At 42.2% G+C, this 16,252-nt stretch overlaps 1 protein-coding gene across 1 annotated transcript in view; it reads right to left on the bottom strand.

Moving 5' to 3' along the window:
* Positions 1–13,559, bottom strand: part of pde1cb (phosphodiesterase 1C, calmodulin-dependent b) — a 104,384-nt gene extending 90,825 nt beyond the window's left edge. The window contains exons 1-3 of the mRNA XM_056293103.1: positions 13,478–13,559; positions 2,329–2,379; positions 1,780–1,945 (exon numbers count right to left, since the gene is read on the bottom strand). Coding sequence (XP_056149078.1) covers positions 1,780–1,945; positions 2,329–2,379; positions 13,478–13,559 — 299 coding nt within the window. The remainder of the gene's footprint in view (positions 1–1,779; positions 1,946–2,328; positions 2,380–13,477) is intronic.
* Between the last annotated feature and the right edge of the window lie 2,693 nt (positions 13,560–16,252).

The raw sequence follows: 16,252 nt of genomic DNA, 5'->3' as shown, positions 1-16,252 counted from the left end.
ACACCTTTTAGGGACTCTGCCCTCTGCCATGAGGCTGAGGTCCATCAGGACCAAAACCTCACATCAAAAGAACATTTTCTTCCCCGTTTCAGTTGGACTAATCAACAAGCACCCCGTCACCCCAGCCCCACAATAACAGATTTACCTCTTGCCATTTTTATTTTTTTCTTAGATGTTTATATATATATATATGTGTGTGTGTGTGTGTGTGTGTGTGTGTGTGTGTGTGTGCACATGCCTGTACATGCTCCCACTTGGCCATGTAATTCAGAACAACAACCTTGTCATAGTTATGCTGATGACACCTTGCTTTACCCAGCTCTCTCATCAAATGATTACAGTCCTATAGAGTCATGATGCAAATAAATAACTGGATGTCTTAAAACTTCTCGCAATTAAACAAAGAAAAGACCGAGGTAATTTAATTTGGCAATAAAGATGAGCAGCTCAGGGTTGCTGCTTATTTGAAGGACCAAGGCACTACAAACAAAAGAGGAGGCTAAGAACCTTGGCGTTTTAATTGACTTTGACCTAACTTTTAACAATCATGTAAAAGCAAAAAATAATATCAGTATCTTATCACCTTAAAAACATAGCCAACGTCAGGGAACTTATGGCACAACAAGATTTTGAGAAAGTGATTTGTGCATTTATCTCCAGGAAAATTAATTACTGCAATTGACTTCTGACAGGACTATCTAAAAAAGACCATCAGGCACCTGCAACATTCAAAATTCATCCACAAGAGTTCTGACCAACACCAAAAGGACAGCCCACATCACCTCAGTTCTTAAATCCCTACACTGGTTGCCAGTAAGCCACAGAATTGATTTTAAAATCTTGTTACTTATTTATAAATCTCTATACGGAGTTGGCGCCAAATATATAACTGATATGCTCGAGCAATATAACCCCGAAAGACCTACTAAATCACTAGGGAGTGGACTGCTAGTGGTGCCCAGGACAAAATCTGAACAAGGCGAAGTGGCTTTTAGTCATCATGCAGCACAGTGTCCTGATGCATGTTCAATAATCCAGGTAATAAAATCAAATAAGGTTGAATCAGTTTATCTGGATACAACATTTATTGACAGATACATTTCATCACTAAGATGTCATTTAGTTGAGTGATGAAACGTATCTGTCAATAAACGCTGTATCCAGATGAACTGATTCAACCTTCTTTGGCATGCAGCACAGTGCTGGACCTGACTACCTGATGGTCTGAGGAACGCCCCAACCCTTGCAGTTTTTAAATCCAGACTGAAAAACTTATTGTTCTCAAGCAATTTTAACTAAATATTTTTAAAACTCAAGGTCTTATTATTATGTATAATCATTTTATTTGTTTATTTTTATTCTTTTACTCTTTAGCTCATCTTTTAATTAAACTTTAATTACTTCTATATAGATTTTTTCTCTTTTATTTTGCCCCTTTTCAATTGTGTTGTTTTAACTTTGAATTGTGTTGTTTTAACTTTTAACTGTGTTGTTTTAACTTTGTATTGTAACTTCCCTGTACAGCACCTTGAATCTACCTCTCTTGTGTGTGAAATGGGCTTTATATAGATAAAACTGCCTTGTCTTGCCTTGCGTATATATATTTTTTCCACATACATATTTTTCATTATTTCTGGTTTATCTTATTTTATTCTCTGTACCAGCAATGCCAAGCTAAATTCCTAGGGCATATAATGCACATGGCAATACCATAATTTCTGATTCTGATTCTGAAAGTGACCAAACAATAATGGTTGAGAAAGCTTAGCAGCTCCAAACCTGATGGCTGTTTTCTCAGTGGCCTCGGGTCCGTCCCCTGCAGGCAGCTCATCTGCCAGAATCTCCTCAGGACTGCGCAGGTCACTGAGGTGGGCCTTCTGCCCTTTGCCTTTGATACCAATGCCTGCCGTGATGGCATTCCACAAGGCACTCTGGGACTTTGAACCTGAAATACCAAAAACTATTATCAGGTCTTTGTGTATGGATCCATGATGAATCATTCATCTGTTTTCCAGATGGTTCTGCTGTATGTGCCAATGAGCAAATGAGTTATCAAAGTTACTTCTTCCAGTGATGAATTGTGGCTCTCCCGCGAGTCAGAGGCCATGAGTTCCTTGCTGATGCTGCCACCTTGTGGGCTTATAATGTAAAAACTCCATTAATTTTCCCTTGAGACTTATTAGTGTGGTGAAACTGTCAGTCACATGACAGCCTGTATTAATTCATTTTGTTTCGTAATTTCATGTGAAGTTATTACTACATGTAATATTAAATGGATGGTAAATGGTTACAGTCCTTTAAACAATATTAAGTGAATGATAAACTTACGTTCAAAACTGGCCAATGGTTTTTGAGCTCTCTCCCCATCCTCATTTGCCACTGGGGGGAGAGAAAAAAATAAACATGCAATGTAACATTATTTTCTGTCTTTGAATGGGCAACAGAAGCTTTACATAGACATACAACCAAAATCAAGTAAAACTAGTCATATATAAAAATGCATGGTGAAAGCGTCATAATATGCCTTACAATAAATGCAACAAAAGCAAAACCCTAAATGTTCAGTACAACCACAGTACTTTGAAATGACTTAAGATTTCTCTCTTGCACGTTTCTGTATCCACTGCCTAGCTGAATGCTTTGATTTGAAATTGTTTTACCTCATAGTCCCGTAGTGCGTTTATGCTGATGAGTACGTGGACGATCCTACGCTTAAACACGAGCCATGTGTTTGAGTGGGTTGACTATTGGGCTTATCCAGTGAAGCTGTGCACTTAACAAACCACGTGTGCATGACTTTGCTTGGCTGTGCCTGACTTTAGACTTTCCTTCCAATGCTTGCACTTTTTGTCTAACCAGTACAGATATAAAGCCGTTTGCGTTTTTCGCCTACTGGGTATTTCTTTTGGAAACCATCAACAGCTGGCAAACGAAGATATTCATAGAATCCTTAAAATCAACACAAAAAATCCACTACATTACACCACGGCGGGGTCGCTGCAACTGTTACTTGAGTTAAATATTAGCATGGAACTGTGTTGGTAAGATTTTAAACATGGACATGGGGGTTCTACTTTTTCATATCCACGTTTATTTATAAAACACAGATTATGCATGTATAGTAACAGGAGTCCTGATTACTGTAAAATGATTAATCAAAGCACCTTCTATACCGATCAATCCTGGGAGAGTTTGAGGCATCGCCTTCAGATTGAATAAAAAATAATGAGATTTTAATTTATCCAGCATGCCCTCCATGAACGGTGACCGACTTACAACTCCCTACGCCCACCTCCTGGTTATATATTGTGTTGCATGCCTTGTTGTAGGCAATTAAGACTGGACATTTGACTCTGTAAACATGTAAACTAAGCTAAACCGTTCTTTAAACAGGTAAAGTCCAGCCTACCAACACGGGGATTGCCGGTCCAAATCCCCATGTTACCTCCGGCTTGGTCGGGCGTCCCTACAGACACAATTGGCCATGTCTGTGGGTGGGAAGCCGGATGTGGGTATGTGTCCTGGTCGCTGCACTAGCGCCTCCTCTGGTCGGTCGGGGCACCTGTTTGAGAGGGAGGGGAACCGGGGGGAATAGCATGATCCTCCCACATGCTACGTCCCCCTGGTGAAACTCCCCAATGTCAGGTGAAAAACATCAACTGGCGACTCCACATGTATCGGAAGAGACATGCAGTAGTCTGCAGCCTTCCCTGGATTGGCAGAGGGGGTGGAGCAGCGACCCGGACGGCTCCGAAGAGTGGGGTAATTGGCCAAGTACAATTGGAGAGAAAAAGGGGTGAGAAAACCCCCCCAGGTAAAGTCCTATTGAGATCCAGAAACTCATTCAAGGGACACCTGACAAAAAAATACCAGGATAAATTAGAGTTGCAGACAGGAATGTATATACAGCATACAACAAAACAAACTAAAATTAAAAGAGGCAAAGAGAGAAAAATGATCGACATGCGTAAGGAAGCGAAGGAGAGTGCGATATGGAGGGGGGCAGGGGTAAGAAGCAAAAACTTTACAGTATAACAGACATCACATTGAAAACACTGACAGGCTCTACTTGAGTCCAATTCCATAGACCTGCAAATTTCTTTGAAATCCCCAAAAGTTATTAAGGCCTTCAATTTTAAGTCCTTTCGTGAGGCATTACAAGCAGAGGGGGCACCCTATGTAAATGACTTTTTTTTTCCTAGTTCAGTCCAAGCTTTGGGGTACAACAAAGAAGTGTCTTGGGACCTCAGACTGTACAGAGCTCCAGAGATCATGTTGACACATAGGTATGATGGAAGCATCCCCAAAGTGGCCTTGTGAATAAATATGTCAGTGACTCGGTCTAAGCGTGTACAATGGTGAGTCAAAAATGTACAATTTGTCATAAGGGATTTAAGAGACTGTGTTGAAAATTTTAGAGAATATAGAATATTGTTACCAATGTAATACCTATATAGGTATTGACTTATCGCTGTAACACTGGAATTAATGGGAGCCATGCACCAAGTACAACAAAACTCGCCTTTTGGTTATGGTCATGTTTTGTGCCAGTTATGTTTTAAAATACTGTTTTATTGCTGTATTTTGTTCAATACAGCCATTTTTACTATCCAGCGCAGCATTACATTCTTTGACATTTTGACACTAGGTTTTGATTTGGCTCCAAAATGTTTGCCCTTTCCTTGCATCTGCCTCAGTACTCGTACCTCCTAACCTTGTGCTCACCCCAAAAGCCTCACGAGTGCTAGCGGTCGTTAGAAGCAACAGCTGCTTGTTCCAGCCCTCTGGTGGTCATCGCCTGTCTGTACCTCCTAACCTTGGTGGTCATCGCCTGTCTGTACCTCCTAACCTTGTGCTCACCCCAAAAGCCTCACAAGTGCTAGCAGTTGCTAGAAGCAACAGCTGCTTGTTCCAGCCCTCTGGTGGTCATCGCCTGTCTGAAGAAACCCCTTTCTGCAATTGATTGCTGCTCCAGTGTGTCACTGGTAGTTTGCATTACGTTACTTCTCCTGGATCGCCATCTTGCCGTGGTGGAGAAGCTTGTGTGTACCAACGATCCTAAAAACTATGCTGTCCGGAGCTTGGCTCCTGGTAGGGTCACCCAAGGCGGACAGGTCAAGGGGGAGGTTCCAGACGAAGCACGATCCAACAAAGACCTCAACAGCAGAACTGGCGGAAGATGTCTCCAGGTCACAACGGTAGTGACGATGGATGAAGGCTGCAACAGAGGGTGGTCCCCAATTGTCTTGGTTTTCCATGCCATTGGACTCTGGCCACTACCTGCCAAGGACCTTGTGGTGGCTGCAAGTGCATCAGCCACTCCATGTAAAAAACTGTCACGCACAGGCATCCTCCCATTATGCAGCTCTAGGATCAGCCTCTACGCCCACCTGAGGACCCAAAGGGACCCAGAGGGAGGATGGTCATACTCGACCCCAAGTGACCGCTGCTGCTGCTGATGATGACGACGATGCATAATGTTGACTTTGGCTCAACTTCAAATCATTGTTAGGGGGCACTACTGCTGCCACCGTGAGAAGGGTCTGTCTGCAGACTGCAAGACAGGGGTGGAAGGCGCAGGGGCGTAACTTGTAGCAGGGCTCCCATCACTTGCCCCCTATGCTGTACTGTGGGGGGCGTGTCTTGTACGTTACGCCCCTGTCTTGCAGTCTGCATACAGAGCTGGCCACGGCACCGGCTGCTCTTCTGGAAAATTGACTGTTGGCTGCGTTTGTCTTTTGGTAAGAGCACAGGGTAAGAGGCTGGGCAGATGACGGCCCACAGTTAAATCGTAGTTTCAGGTTTTTTTTTTAATATCGTTCTTTTGTTTAAGTTTTTACCAAAGTTTTTCCAGTTCTTAGAGCTCTCATATTAAATAAGTCAATTAAACATAAATAATACACTTAAAAGACACTGACAAAAGTTATATACATTCCAGTCATGAAACCCATTTACATGAAAACAGCAACAATAACAGACTCCACTATGTCGCTTTGAAACAGATTGTGCGGCATGTGTGTCAGATATGTTTTGATGCACACATTCTACAGCTCACCATTGCCACAGAAAATAAGCTTTTGTATTGCCTGCAAAACACTGGTATTAAAGCTTTTTTTTCTTTTCATTTTCACAACTCAACCTTTACAGTGATGTTCAACCTTTTATTTGAACGAAAACAGATTGTGTGAAGACAGTACGAGCAAGTGAAACTAGCTGGCCTTATCTAAAATACTTCAATCCATCCATCCATCCATCATCCAAGCCACTTATTCCAAGCAGGGTCGCGGGATGCTGGAGCCCATCCCAGCAGCCATTGGGTGGCAGGTGGGGAGACACCCTGGACAGGCCACCAGACCATCACAGGGCGCGCACACACACACACACACACACACACACACACACACACACACACACACACACACACACACCTAGGGACAATTTAGTCCAGCTAATTCACCTGACCTACATGTCTTTGGACTGTGGGAGGAAACCGGAGCACCCAGAGGAAACCCACGCAGACACAGGGAGAACACGCAAACTCCACACACCAAGGTTGGATAAACCTGGGACTCGAGGCCAGGACCTTCTTGCTGTGAGGCAACCCCTCTAATCACTGCGCCGCCCTCTAAAATACTTTGAAAAATGAATTAAATGAAGAAATAAATCCTGTCAACACTGAGCCTGCACCTTGCTCTATCGGGCAGAGACATACGCAGAGACATAGACGAGGCTGTTCAAAGGGGCCCAAAGCCGCTTATTTAGAAGCACACGATGTAAAAAAAAAAAAGCAGCTACCTGAAAACAGCAAAATGTGTGCAGAGTCTTTGGATGACAGCGAGCAGGAGCCACGGCTCTCCTGTCTGTCTGTCTGTCTGTCTGTCGGTGTGTGTGTGGACATGATTTAAGCCGCCCACGGCCAATTAGACTAATTCAGGGCAGCTGCACTTGCACCAGCTACCACAATATTGGCTTTATAACATCTCAAAACAAACTAATTATTTTAGACTAGCTATCACATCTCTAAGTCTCATTTTACCAGATATGCTTAGACGTCGCTCGAGAACATTTGATTGTATGGTTGACCGACTGATTGATTAATTAATCAATCATAAACATGCACATCTCATAATATTCTCTTTTGAGGCTGAGCCCTCTAAAGGTCAAATCTTACAATCTCGCCTTGTTGGGGGGAAAATGCCATGAAACATCTGAACTGGACAGACAGTTGTTCGTTTCTATGTTGTACCCGCAGTTGTGAAATGTTTTTCTTTTTTGTTTTTTACATTTATTTACATTTTCAAAGGCCTTCGACAATGCCTCCCTCCTTATCCTCACCTAAGCCCCCGCCCGAGGTTGCAAGCTGAGATACATGCGCACTGCATTTAGCGGGGAAGTGTGTGCACTGTCTCCAGCCAGGCAATAAGGTACCAACACTTAGGAGTCACGCTCCAGTGAAGCTGATTGGCAAAGCATTGCGCTCGATGAAGCCCGGGCTCAGTGAGCAATCGAAAACTGTGACTCTTGTGGGTTTCCATGACAACTGCAACGTTTCCTGTGAGTATGGATTTTACGTGAGCTTAAAGTAAGGATAGTAGAAGAAACAGGATGTCAATGGAAGAGTCAATGTGTAAAGTCAAATGCTGTTTTTCTGCGTGTGATTGTATTATGTTCACTGAAACCTGTCTGGATGAGACCGGTAACAAAGAGTTGATAGAAACATCACCTTAAAATATCAATTTTGTACATTGCACAAGATACAATAGGAAAGGTTGGGGGGGGGGGTGCTGCTGCCCTCTATGTTGAACATTTAATAATGTTTCTTTTGGCACTTTCTCATCCTTTGAATATGTTGCTGTCATTTCTAAATCGGTATCCCCTACCCTATTTGTTACACTGTATCACCCTCCTAAGCTTAAGCATGGCTTCTTAGAGGAATTTAGTGAGCTACTATCCAACATTTCAATTGCATTTGACGGCATTGTGATCTCAGGGGACTTCAACATCCATACTGATAACCTCAATAATCCAGATACTAAACAGTTTAATGATTTGTTAAGAGTTATTTGAATTCTCACAACACGATACGGAGCCTACTCACAAAAATGGATGGGAGACCTCTCGGGAAAACTGAGTTGCTGCCTGAAGTGGTTTTAGTGGGCCAGTGGGGGGCAGTCTTCCCTCTGGTCCTAATAAAACAACAAAAATCCCAATGCCCCAGTGCGGTGATGGGGACGCTGTACTGTAGGAGATGCCATCCTTCGGATGAGATGTTAAACCGAGGTCCTGACTCACTGTGATCAATTACCACAAAGAGTAGGGGGTCCCCCGGTGTCCGGGCAAAATTCTCGACCTGGCTCTTTCCATCTGGCCACCTAATCATCCCCCCGTGTAATTCGCTCAGTGATTCTTACCTCTCCACCTCAAGCTGATGTGCGGTGAGCGTTCTGGCACACAATGGCTGCCATGCATCACCCAAATGGGTGCTACACATTGGTGGTGGTTGAGGTGAGTTTCTCCCCTTCACTGTGATGCACGTTGGGTGTCAAGATAAAGCACTATATAAATCTAATCCATTATTATTTTAATATTATTAAAAAAAGGCCACACGCTTGACCTGGTTATCTCAAAGGGTCTGAATATTACAGTCACAGCCATCCTAGATGTTGCTATCTCTGACCACTTCTGTATATTTTTTAGTATGACCTGGCTCCCTGAGCATGACATCGCAGTCAGAACCATGAAAAAAAAAAAGTGTTTTATCGATGAAAATGCAATAGGTATGTTTATCAGTCAGTATGCTGACATGGTGCCACCCACCATGGCTTCATGCGATGCCATGGTGGATAATTTCAACTTTGTTCTTGGTCAAATTACTGACAGCATTGCTCTCATAAAAACCAAAAAGGTATCTGTAACACCAAAAGCTCCTTGGAGAAATGGGGTAAGAATAAGAATGCTAGACAGCCGGCAGGAAGGCTAAGCATAAGTGGTGGAAGACCAAGCTGCTGGTTTACCACAAAATATTTATATTTACTTATTTTCTCCCCCCCTCCCCCTTCCCCCATACAGATAAAAATTTCTCAGATTATACATGACAGCCAAAAAAAAAGAAAAGCACAATTTCTTTTTTTCACAATTGACAAACTGCTAAACCCAAGAAGATCAATTCCCACTGAGCCTCCCTCATCAATCAAATGTCATGAATTTGCCACCTTCTTCCAGGAAACAAGTTTCTGATATTAGAAAAAATCTAACAATTTCATACACTAATGGATCAGGCCTATCACTGCTTCTATATGATCATACCAGCATGGATATAATGCAGTTTTTCAGCTATTACCCTTAATGATCTAGAAGAGGTGATACAGCAGCTTAACTACTCCACCTGCTCCCTTAACCCAGTTCCCCCAAAAGTTTTCAAATGTGTATTCCACTGCCTGTCATATGCTGTATTGAATATTGTAGTTATTCCAATCAGACATCTTCCTCTCTCCCCTAAAGTATGCTATTATTACTCCAATACTGAAAAAGAAGAACTTAGACCCAACTGTTAAAAGCAACTACAGACCAATCTCCAATACCCCTTTTCTTAGTGAAATACTTGAAAAGGTTGTCTACAAACAGCTGCATAGTTACCTGTCACTCCACAATCTGTATGATATACTATATATAAGTCTGGCTTCAGGACTAAACACAGTACTGAAACAGCTCTTACAAAAGTAGTTAATGATCTAAAGATCAACAGTGCTGTAAACAAACCCTCCATTTTAGTATCGTTAGACCTAACTGCAGCCTTTGACATCTTACTCAGTAGACTACAAAACTCAGTTTGTCACAACCCCTCTCCCTTGACACCTGCTCACTCCCCGCCTCCTCCTTCACTCTGGCACACCTGTCCATGGTTTCAATCAACACACCTGCTGGCCATCAAGCAATCACCCTCACCTTTAAGAAGCCTCCACTGTGGACCAGTCTTTGCTGGAATGTTGCCATGCATGGTTTGTTGCCTAAAGGTTATTGCACGTCCAGTCCTAGCCTGCATTCTCTGATGTTCATAGTTTTTGCATTTTTGACTGCCTGTCTGATTTTTTGCTCTTCGGGACTTCAGCCTGCCAGTCTCCCTGCCACTGAGCCAACTCCTGCTCTACTCCTGGGATCTGCCACTTCTATAAAGACTTGATTTCTTCCTTACCTGATTGTCCCGTCTGCTTTTGGGTTTTTCCAGATACGTGACACAATTGGTCTATCCGGACATGTTATCAATTGGCTCTCTTCCTATATAAAGGGCAGGACACACTGTGTCTCGTGATAACTTTAAATCCGGCAATTTTAACATTTGATATTGGGTCCCACAAGGCTGAGTTTTTGGCCCACCGTGATTTAATCTATATATGTTGCCACTTGGTTCCATCATACAGAAGCACAAAGTATCTTACGATTCATATGCTGATGATACATTACTGTATATTTCCCTTTGACATGATAACCTCAGCCCTATAAATAACCTTGTCAACTGTATCCGTGATATTAAACACTGGATGACCCAAAACTTCCTGCAGTTAGACAGAATCAAGATCCTTGTGGTAGGCGCTAGAGTTCAGAGACAGGAGATCCACTCCAAACGGATCTCGCTGTCTCTGAAACCCATTGAGCAGGTTAGAACTCAACTTTACAAGCCACATTACAAGTATAACTAAGACAGCATTCTACCACCTAAAAATATCTCCAAAGTTAAACCCATCTTGTCTCGGTCAGATGCTGAAAAACTTGTTCATGCATTCATCGCATTTAGGCTATACTACTGTAATGCACCTTTTACCTGACTTCCCAAAAGACTGCAGGATGGCTCCAGCTCATTCAAAATGCTGTAGCCAGAGTACTCACTGGGACAAGAAAAACTGAACCTATTACTCCAATACTTAGTCACTTCACTGGCTTCCCATAAAATACAGAATACATTTCAAAATATTGCTCACTGTTTACAAATCATGAAATGGTCTAGCTCCTAAATACATCGCTGACCTGCTCACTGCTTACAAACCCTCCAAAACCCACAGATCATCACACACTGGTCTCCTAAATGTACCAATAATCAGAAGTAAATTTGTTGAAGGTGTATTCAGTTATTATGCGCCCACTCCCTGGAAAAAACTGCCCGATGATATAAGATGTACTATAACTGTGTCATCTTTTAAATGCAAGCTTAAGACCTAACTGTTCTCTCAGGCCTATGGCTAGCTCATGCCTTGATTTCTCTGGCTGGCTGGCTGTCTGTCTGTCGTCTCTCTCTCACTCTCTCTTCCTCTCTCACTCTCTTTTTGACTTTACGAGAATCCTCTTGGGCTGCTGCTGCAGAGGAAAACCTGGAACAGTATTTTGAGAGTTATTTCACTTCTCACTTTCTCATGGAGTCAAGTTTATTTGTGTAGCTGAAAATCACAGGTAAAGTCTCAGGGCTTTACACTCACACAGTCACTGACCCCCATAACTGAAGTGGGGATCAGTGGAGCAATGGGAAATGAAAAGTGTTTTGTACTGCCAACATTTAACAAAATAGCCTCACCTTTCTGTTCAGTTAATTCATTGTGGTGCTTTTACCATTATTGCATTCAGACGAATATCAGTTTACTTACTAAACAAATTCTTTAACAGCATTCCCATCAGGGTAGCCTACACGTTATTCTCAACCACAATACACGTGCTTAACATAGCAACACAACCAGTTTTACTCCCTTTGATCAGTCATTCCAAAACAAAACATGGTTCTGGTTTTATTATTATTGGTGCACTTAACTCTTACCTCTCCTGCTACCGTATAAATAATAAATGAATTCTGCACTAAATCATATCTAACAACAGAAATTTTCATATAAAACCTTATCAAATGGGAGTGACTTAGTGCGCCTGTGCACCCCGGAACCTCTTGCTTTTCATTTGGGCTCCCATGTTAACTGGGTAGAGTAGCCACACAGCCCATGTTAGCGCACGGCTCAAAGATAATACACAACTCTAGAGAATGGAATTCCGTGCAAACATTTGCAAAAAAGAAAGAAAATGGAGACATGACATCTACCAAATAAATTAAGGTAGCAATGGGTTGGCGTTTAGTTATATGCTGGGTACACACACACATCCACACATATACACACTATAGGGACAAAGGCACATAGTTTGAAGGTATTAGTGGTGGTTCAAGTAATTGGAGAACGTTTTTTCAACTGACTGTGCATATATTGACAAAACATTCTCCTATTACTAACCCCTACAACCATCCTCCCCACTGTGTGCCTTTGTCCCTCGGTGGGATCATTAATGTCCCTCTGTGTCTTCAGGTCTCCCTATAGATGTATGGATCTCCCTCATCAGGTACCTCAGGCCGAGCTCAGGGTCAGCAACATCACCACTACCAATCCAAACACCAACTGTCCCAAATAATCAACTTTTTTTTGTACATTTTAAAGCCTTATCCCCCCCCCATGCAGATTAAAACTGTAAAAAATGGACTGAAATGGTATCAAAATGATTTTTGTTGAGAATTACAGCAGTGAGCCACAATTTGATTTTTTTTCAGTATTTCTAGCAATACAATCAATTCCCTTGCAAGTGTTCAGCATCACAGATTTGGGCGAATATGTTGATCCAACCCTAGACTAGCTGATATCTGGATCTCCTCATTTTCATTCTCTCCCAGAAATCTTTATTTGCAAAAGAAAGTATTATGGGAAAAGTCATAAGGACATTTTCAATTCTTTTATTTCATAACTTCATAATATCTGACTTTCATGCTTGAACAAGGCTATCGCAGCAGCATTCATTCTCTTTCTTATCATCCCCAACATGCAGTGCACAACAATGCTTGCAATGAGGAAATGATAAAAAAAAAACCACATTAAGGAACCACGTCATCATTCGCATACCCAGAACCATATCTTCAGCAAGCTGCAGCACAGATCACTTCCACACAACACCACCCAGCTTTTTTGTTTGTTTTGTTTTTGTTTTTTTCTCCTCATCGTTCCAGAACCTGCCCCACTCTCTGAGGGGCTCTCAGAAGCACGGCAACAAAACAAGGCAAGTACCACAAGTTCATCAACATTCTTTGGTTGTCAAGACAATGGAGCAAAAGTGGTGACGTCACCAGCACACAGCTTAGTCCCCTGGTTTCCATGGTGTAGTGGCATTAGAGACACGGACCAACTTCAGCGGAATGGACTGATGTGCCAGGCTATGCAGGGAGGTGGAGATGTGCAACAATGTCACCATGCCAGAGCCAACACGCGCAACAACTTATGATCATCAACCTTGTCTACAGTCCCCTCTCTCTCTCATGCATGCACTCTCTCTCACTGTCTCTCTCGCTCGCTCTCTCCCTCATGCACACATTTACACACATTCTTCCTGTTACTCGCTCTTTTGCATCCAGTTCCTATGCAGTCAGACCGACCATCTCATCTGCCACTCTCTCTCCTTCCCTTACCTATAGTGATGTTGAAGCCGTCAATGCTGAAGGTGGCACTCCGACCCTTCTTGAACTGCTTTTTCTTGGCACTAGCCTCCATTGCTTTCATGCCTTTTATTCCCACCCTGTGCCTTTAATTTGTTTGTTTGTTTTTTTTCCTTGTTCTGTTGCTTGTTTTAGTTGCAGCTCCTCATTTCAGCTTCAGCGAGGAAGTCCCCTTGTGGAGTAAAAATTGTATTTTGCAGACTCTTCTTAGTCTCAGTGCCGGTAGAGAACTGTCAGAGACTTGCCAGCTCTCGTGACAGACTCCGAGCTGGAGAATTTCTCTCATTTTCTGAGTCTTTCTCCACCCCCTTGCTCTGGTTGTACACCTTCTCTCTCGCTGGCTCTCTCTCTCTCTCTCTCTCTCTCTCTCTCTCTCTCTCTCTCTCTCTCTCTCGCTCTCTCTCTCTCTCTCTCTCTCTCTCTCTCTCTCTCTAGTTACACCCGCCGAGACAGGGTATTACTGTTGTTCCTGTTTATTTCTGTTTTTGTGTGTTTTAGCATGTTAGCAGAACTACAGATCACTTAGCTAAAATGACAGACAGTAAGAGATGCCAGCCATGAAGGTTCCAATTAAATCTTCGACTAAATTAGGACAAAATAATGGTCATGGTTACCAAATAAGTGATTTTCCTTTTGTTTTGCCATTGCTTGGTTTTCAAACATTCTTAAATGTATTTCAAACTGGGGTCAAAATGTTTCTTTTTCTATTTCCATGATATTATTCAATCCATTATTATAGGAAATACAGTTTGGATCAATAGGGTCCGAAGTTTAGCGAGTAAAATCATCAGACAAATTTACATATATTCTGACACAACTGATAAACAGCTACAGAAGGGCACTCAATTATTATTACTGGCAGAAAGGAAATCACTTCCATGCTTTCCTCTGGCATCACAACCTTTCACTTGGCGTGACCTTCAAGAGGTGATGTTTGTCGAGTTTGGAAAAACTCGTTCTCTCCTTTTCTCACACGTACCATCAGCTAACAGCTCTGGATTCATTTCTCTTCTGTCCTCTTTTGTCAGCGCTCTCTCTCTCTCTCCCTATCTCTCTCTCTATCCCTCCTCACATCCCATTACTTCCCAAGAGGTGTATGTATTGTGGAGGGGTGGGGGAGGTATCGCTAGGGTGCTGTGAGCGAACGTGACCTCTCATGCTATCAAGCATTAAAAGCAGTAAAAGCAGTCGTTCACTGATGCAGCCAGAACATCTATCTACAAACTGTCCTCTATGGATATGTGAACGTCTCACAGTAAAATTAAACCACACACACACACAAAAAAACACTCACGCATGGATGCACGCATGCATCCACGCATGCACGCACACACACACACACACATTACATTTCAAATGCAACACTGTTGGAAGGAGAGGGGGAGAGACAGATAGACAGAGATAAAGCAGATGAATAGAGGAACAGAATGTCTTTGAATCAATGCTGCTGCTTGCCATTTCACTGGAGTTGATATAACTGCTTTTTCCACTTCCACAAAGAATTGCAGTGTACTGACAGCATGCATAGCGATGTTTTAGACCAAAGGTTGAGATAATTTTTCAGGCTCTCAAACTGCTCCTCCTTTTAATGAATGTGTCAGCTGATCGGGAAAGTAACCGGCAGCAATCTATTTTCTTATGGGCCCACGAAGTGCTTCAAACCTATTTACCTCACCGCCTTTTAAATGGAGGTTTATTCAGTTTAAGACTGTTGTCTGCAGAGGGGCTGCTGTTTTCACATCAATTTGAGTGCTTAGTCTTTGATACTGGGTTGTCATCTGTTGGTTGTGTGCTCGTTCACGTCTTGCCCACACACATTTCTGCCCGTGAACACACACACACACACACACACACAGATCACATCTACAGTAGATTACAAAGAAAATTCCACCTTATTAGCACCGTGTGACATTTAGCTATGACATTTTTCAAGTTTCATGTTCCCCACTGATTGGTGTCTGTGATGCTTCTCCTCAAAGGCCTCTGGCTCAATTTGCAAATTTCCATCGTAGTGAAAAGTACCAGGAATAAAATAGTATATTGCTGCTAATAATGTCTCTCAAACTCTATTGTTTTTGTGCTGGTTTATTAATTACTGATTATTATTATTATCATTATTATTTCTTTCATGTTTCCTGTTTTACATCCTGTAGAGCCGGGTCCAAACTATGGACCTGAGGCACTATAGCATTATTATTATTATTATAATTTTTCCTCATCAGAAATATCTGCACAAATTCCCGTGAGATGGTAAATGGTAGAGACATGAGATTTTGTCCATTGATCGGAAGTTTGATGCAAGTGCTGCCCAACAAATATGACCCCAATCTGCCTGATGGGGGAGCTTTAATTAAAGGTCAAAATGTTTAACTTTGAAAAGTCATAACTCCTACATTGTAAATCTGATATACACTAAACTTGGTACAGACATCCATCTATGCTCACTCTACAAATCTGCCTCAGCACCACTAAAGTCCGCCTGGCTAGATGTTCCGCCATTTTGAATAATCTGAAAAACACATTTTTTACATCTATTCCTAAATCGTAGGGTCGAATCTTACCAAATTTTCTGTGGATCATTACTGGACCAAGCTCATCAAATGTTGTACAAAACTTGTTGATATCTTTAGTTTTCAAGATATTGGCCAATGAACTTCAAAAGGGTGTGGCTCAACAAATAAATCGACCAGTCAACAACCGTTGGGCCAATCATAACAAAACTTGCTGGATTATGGGCAAATAAGTACC

This window comes from Lampris incognitus, chromosome 14, assembly GCF_029633865.1.
Source record: "Lampris incognitus isolate fLamInc1 chromosome 14, fLamInc1.hap2, whole genome shotgun sequence".
NCBI classification, from domain to species: Eukaryota; Metazoa; Chordata; class Actinopteri; order Lampriformes; family Lampridae; genus Lampris; species Lampris incognitus.
This window is presented reverse-complemented; position numbering and strand designations above follow the sequence as displayed.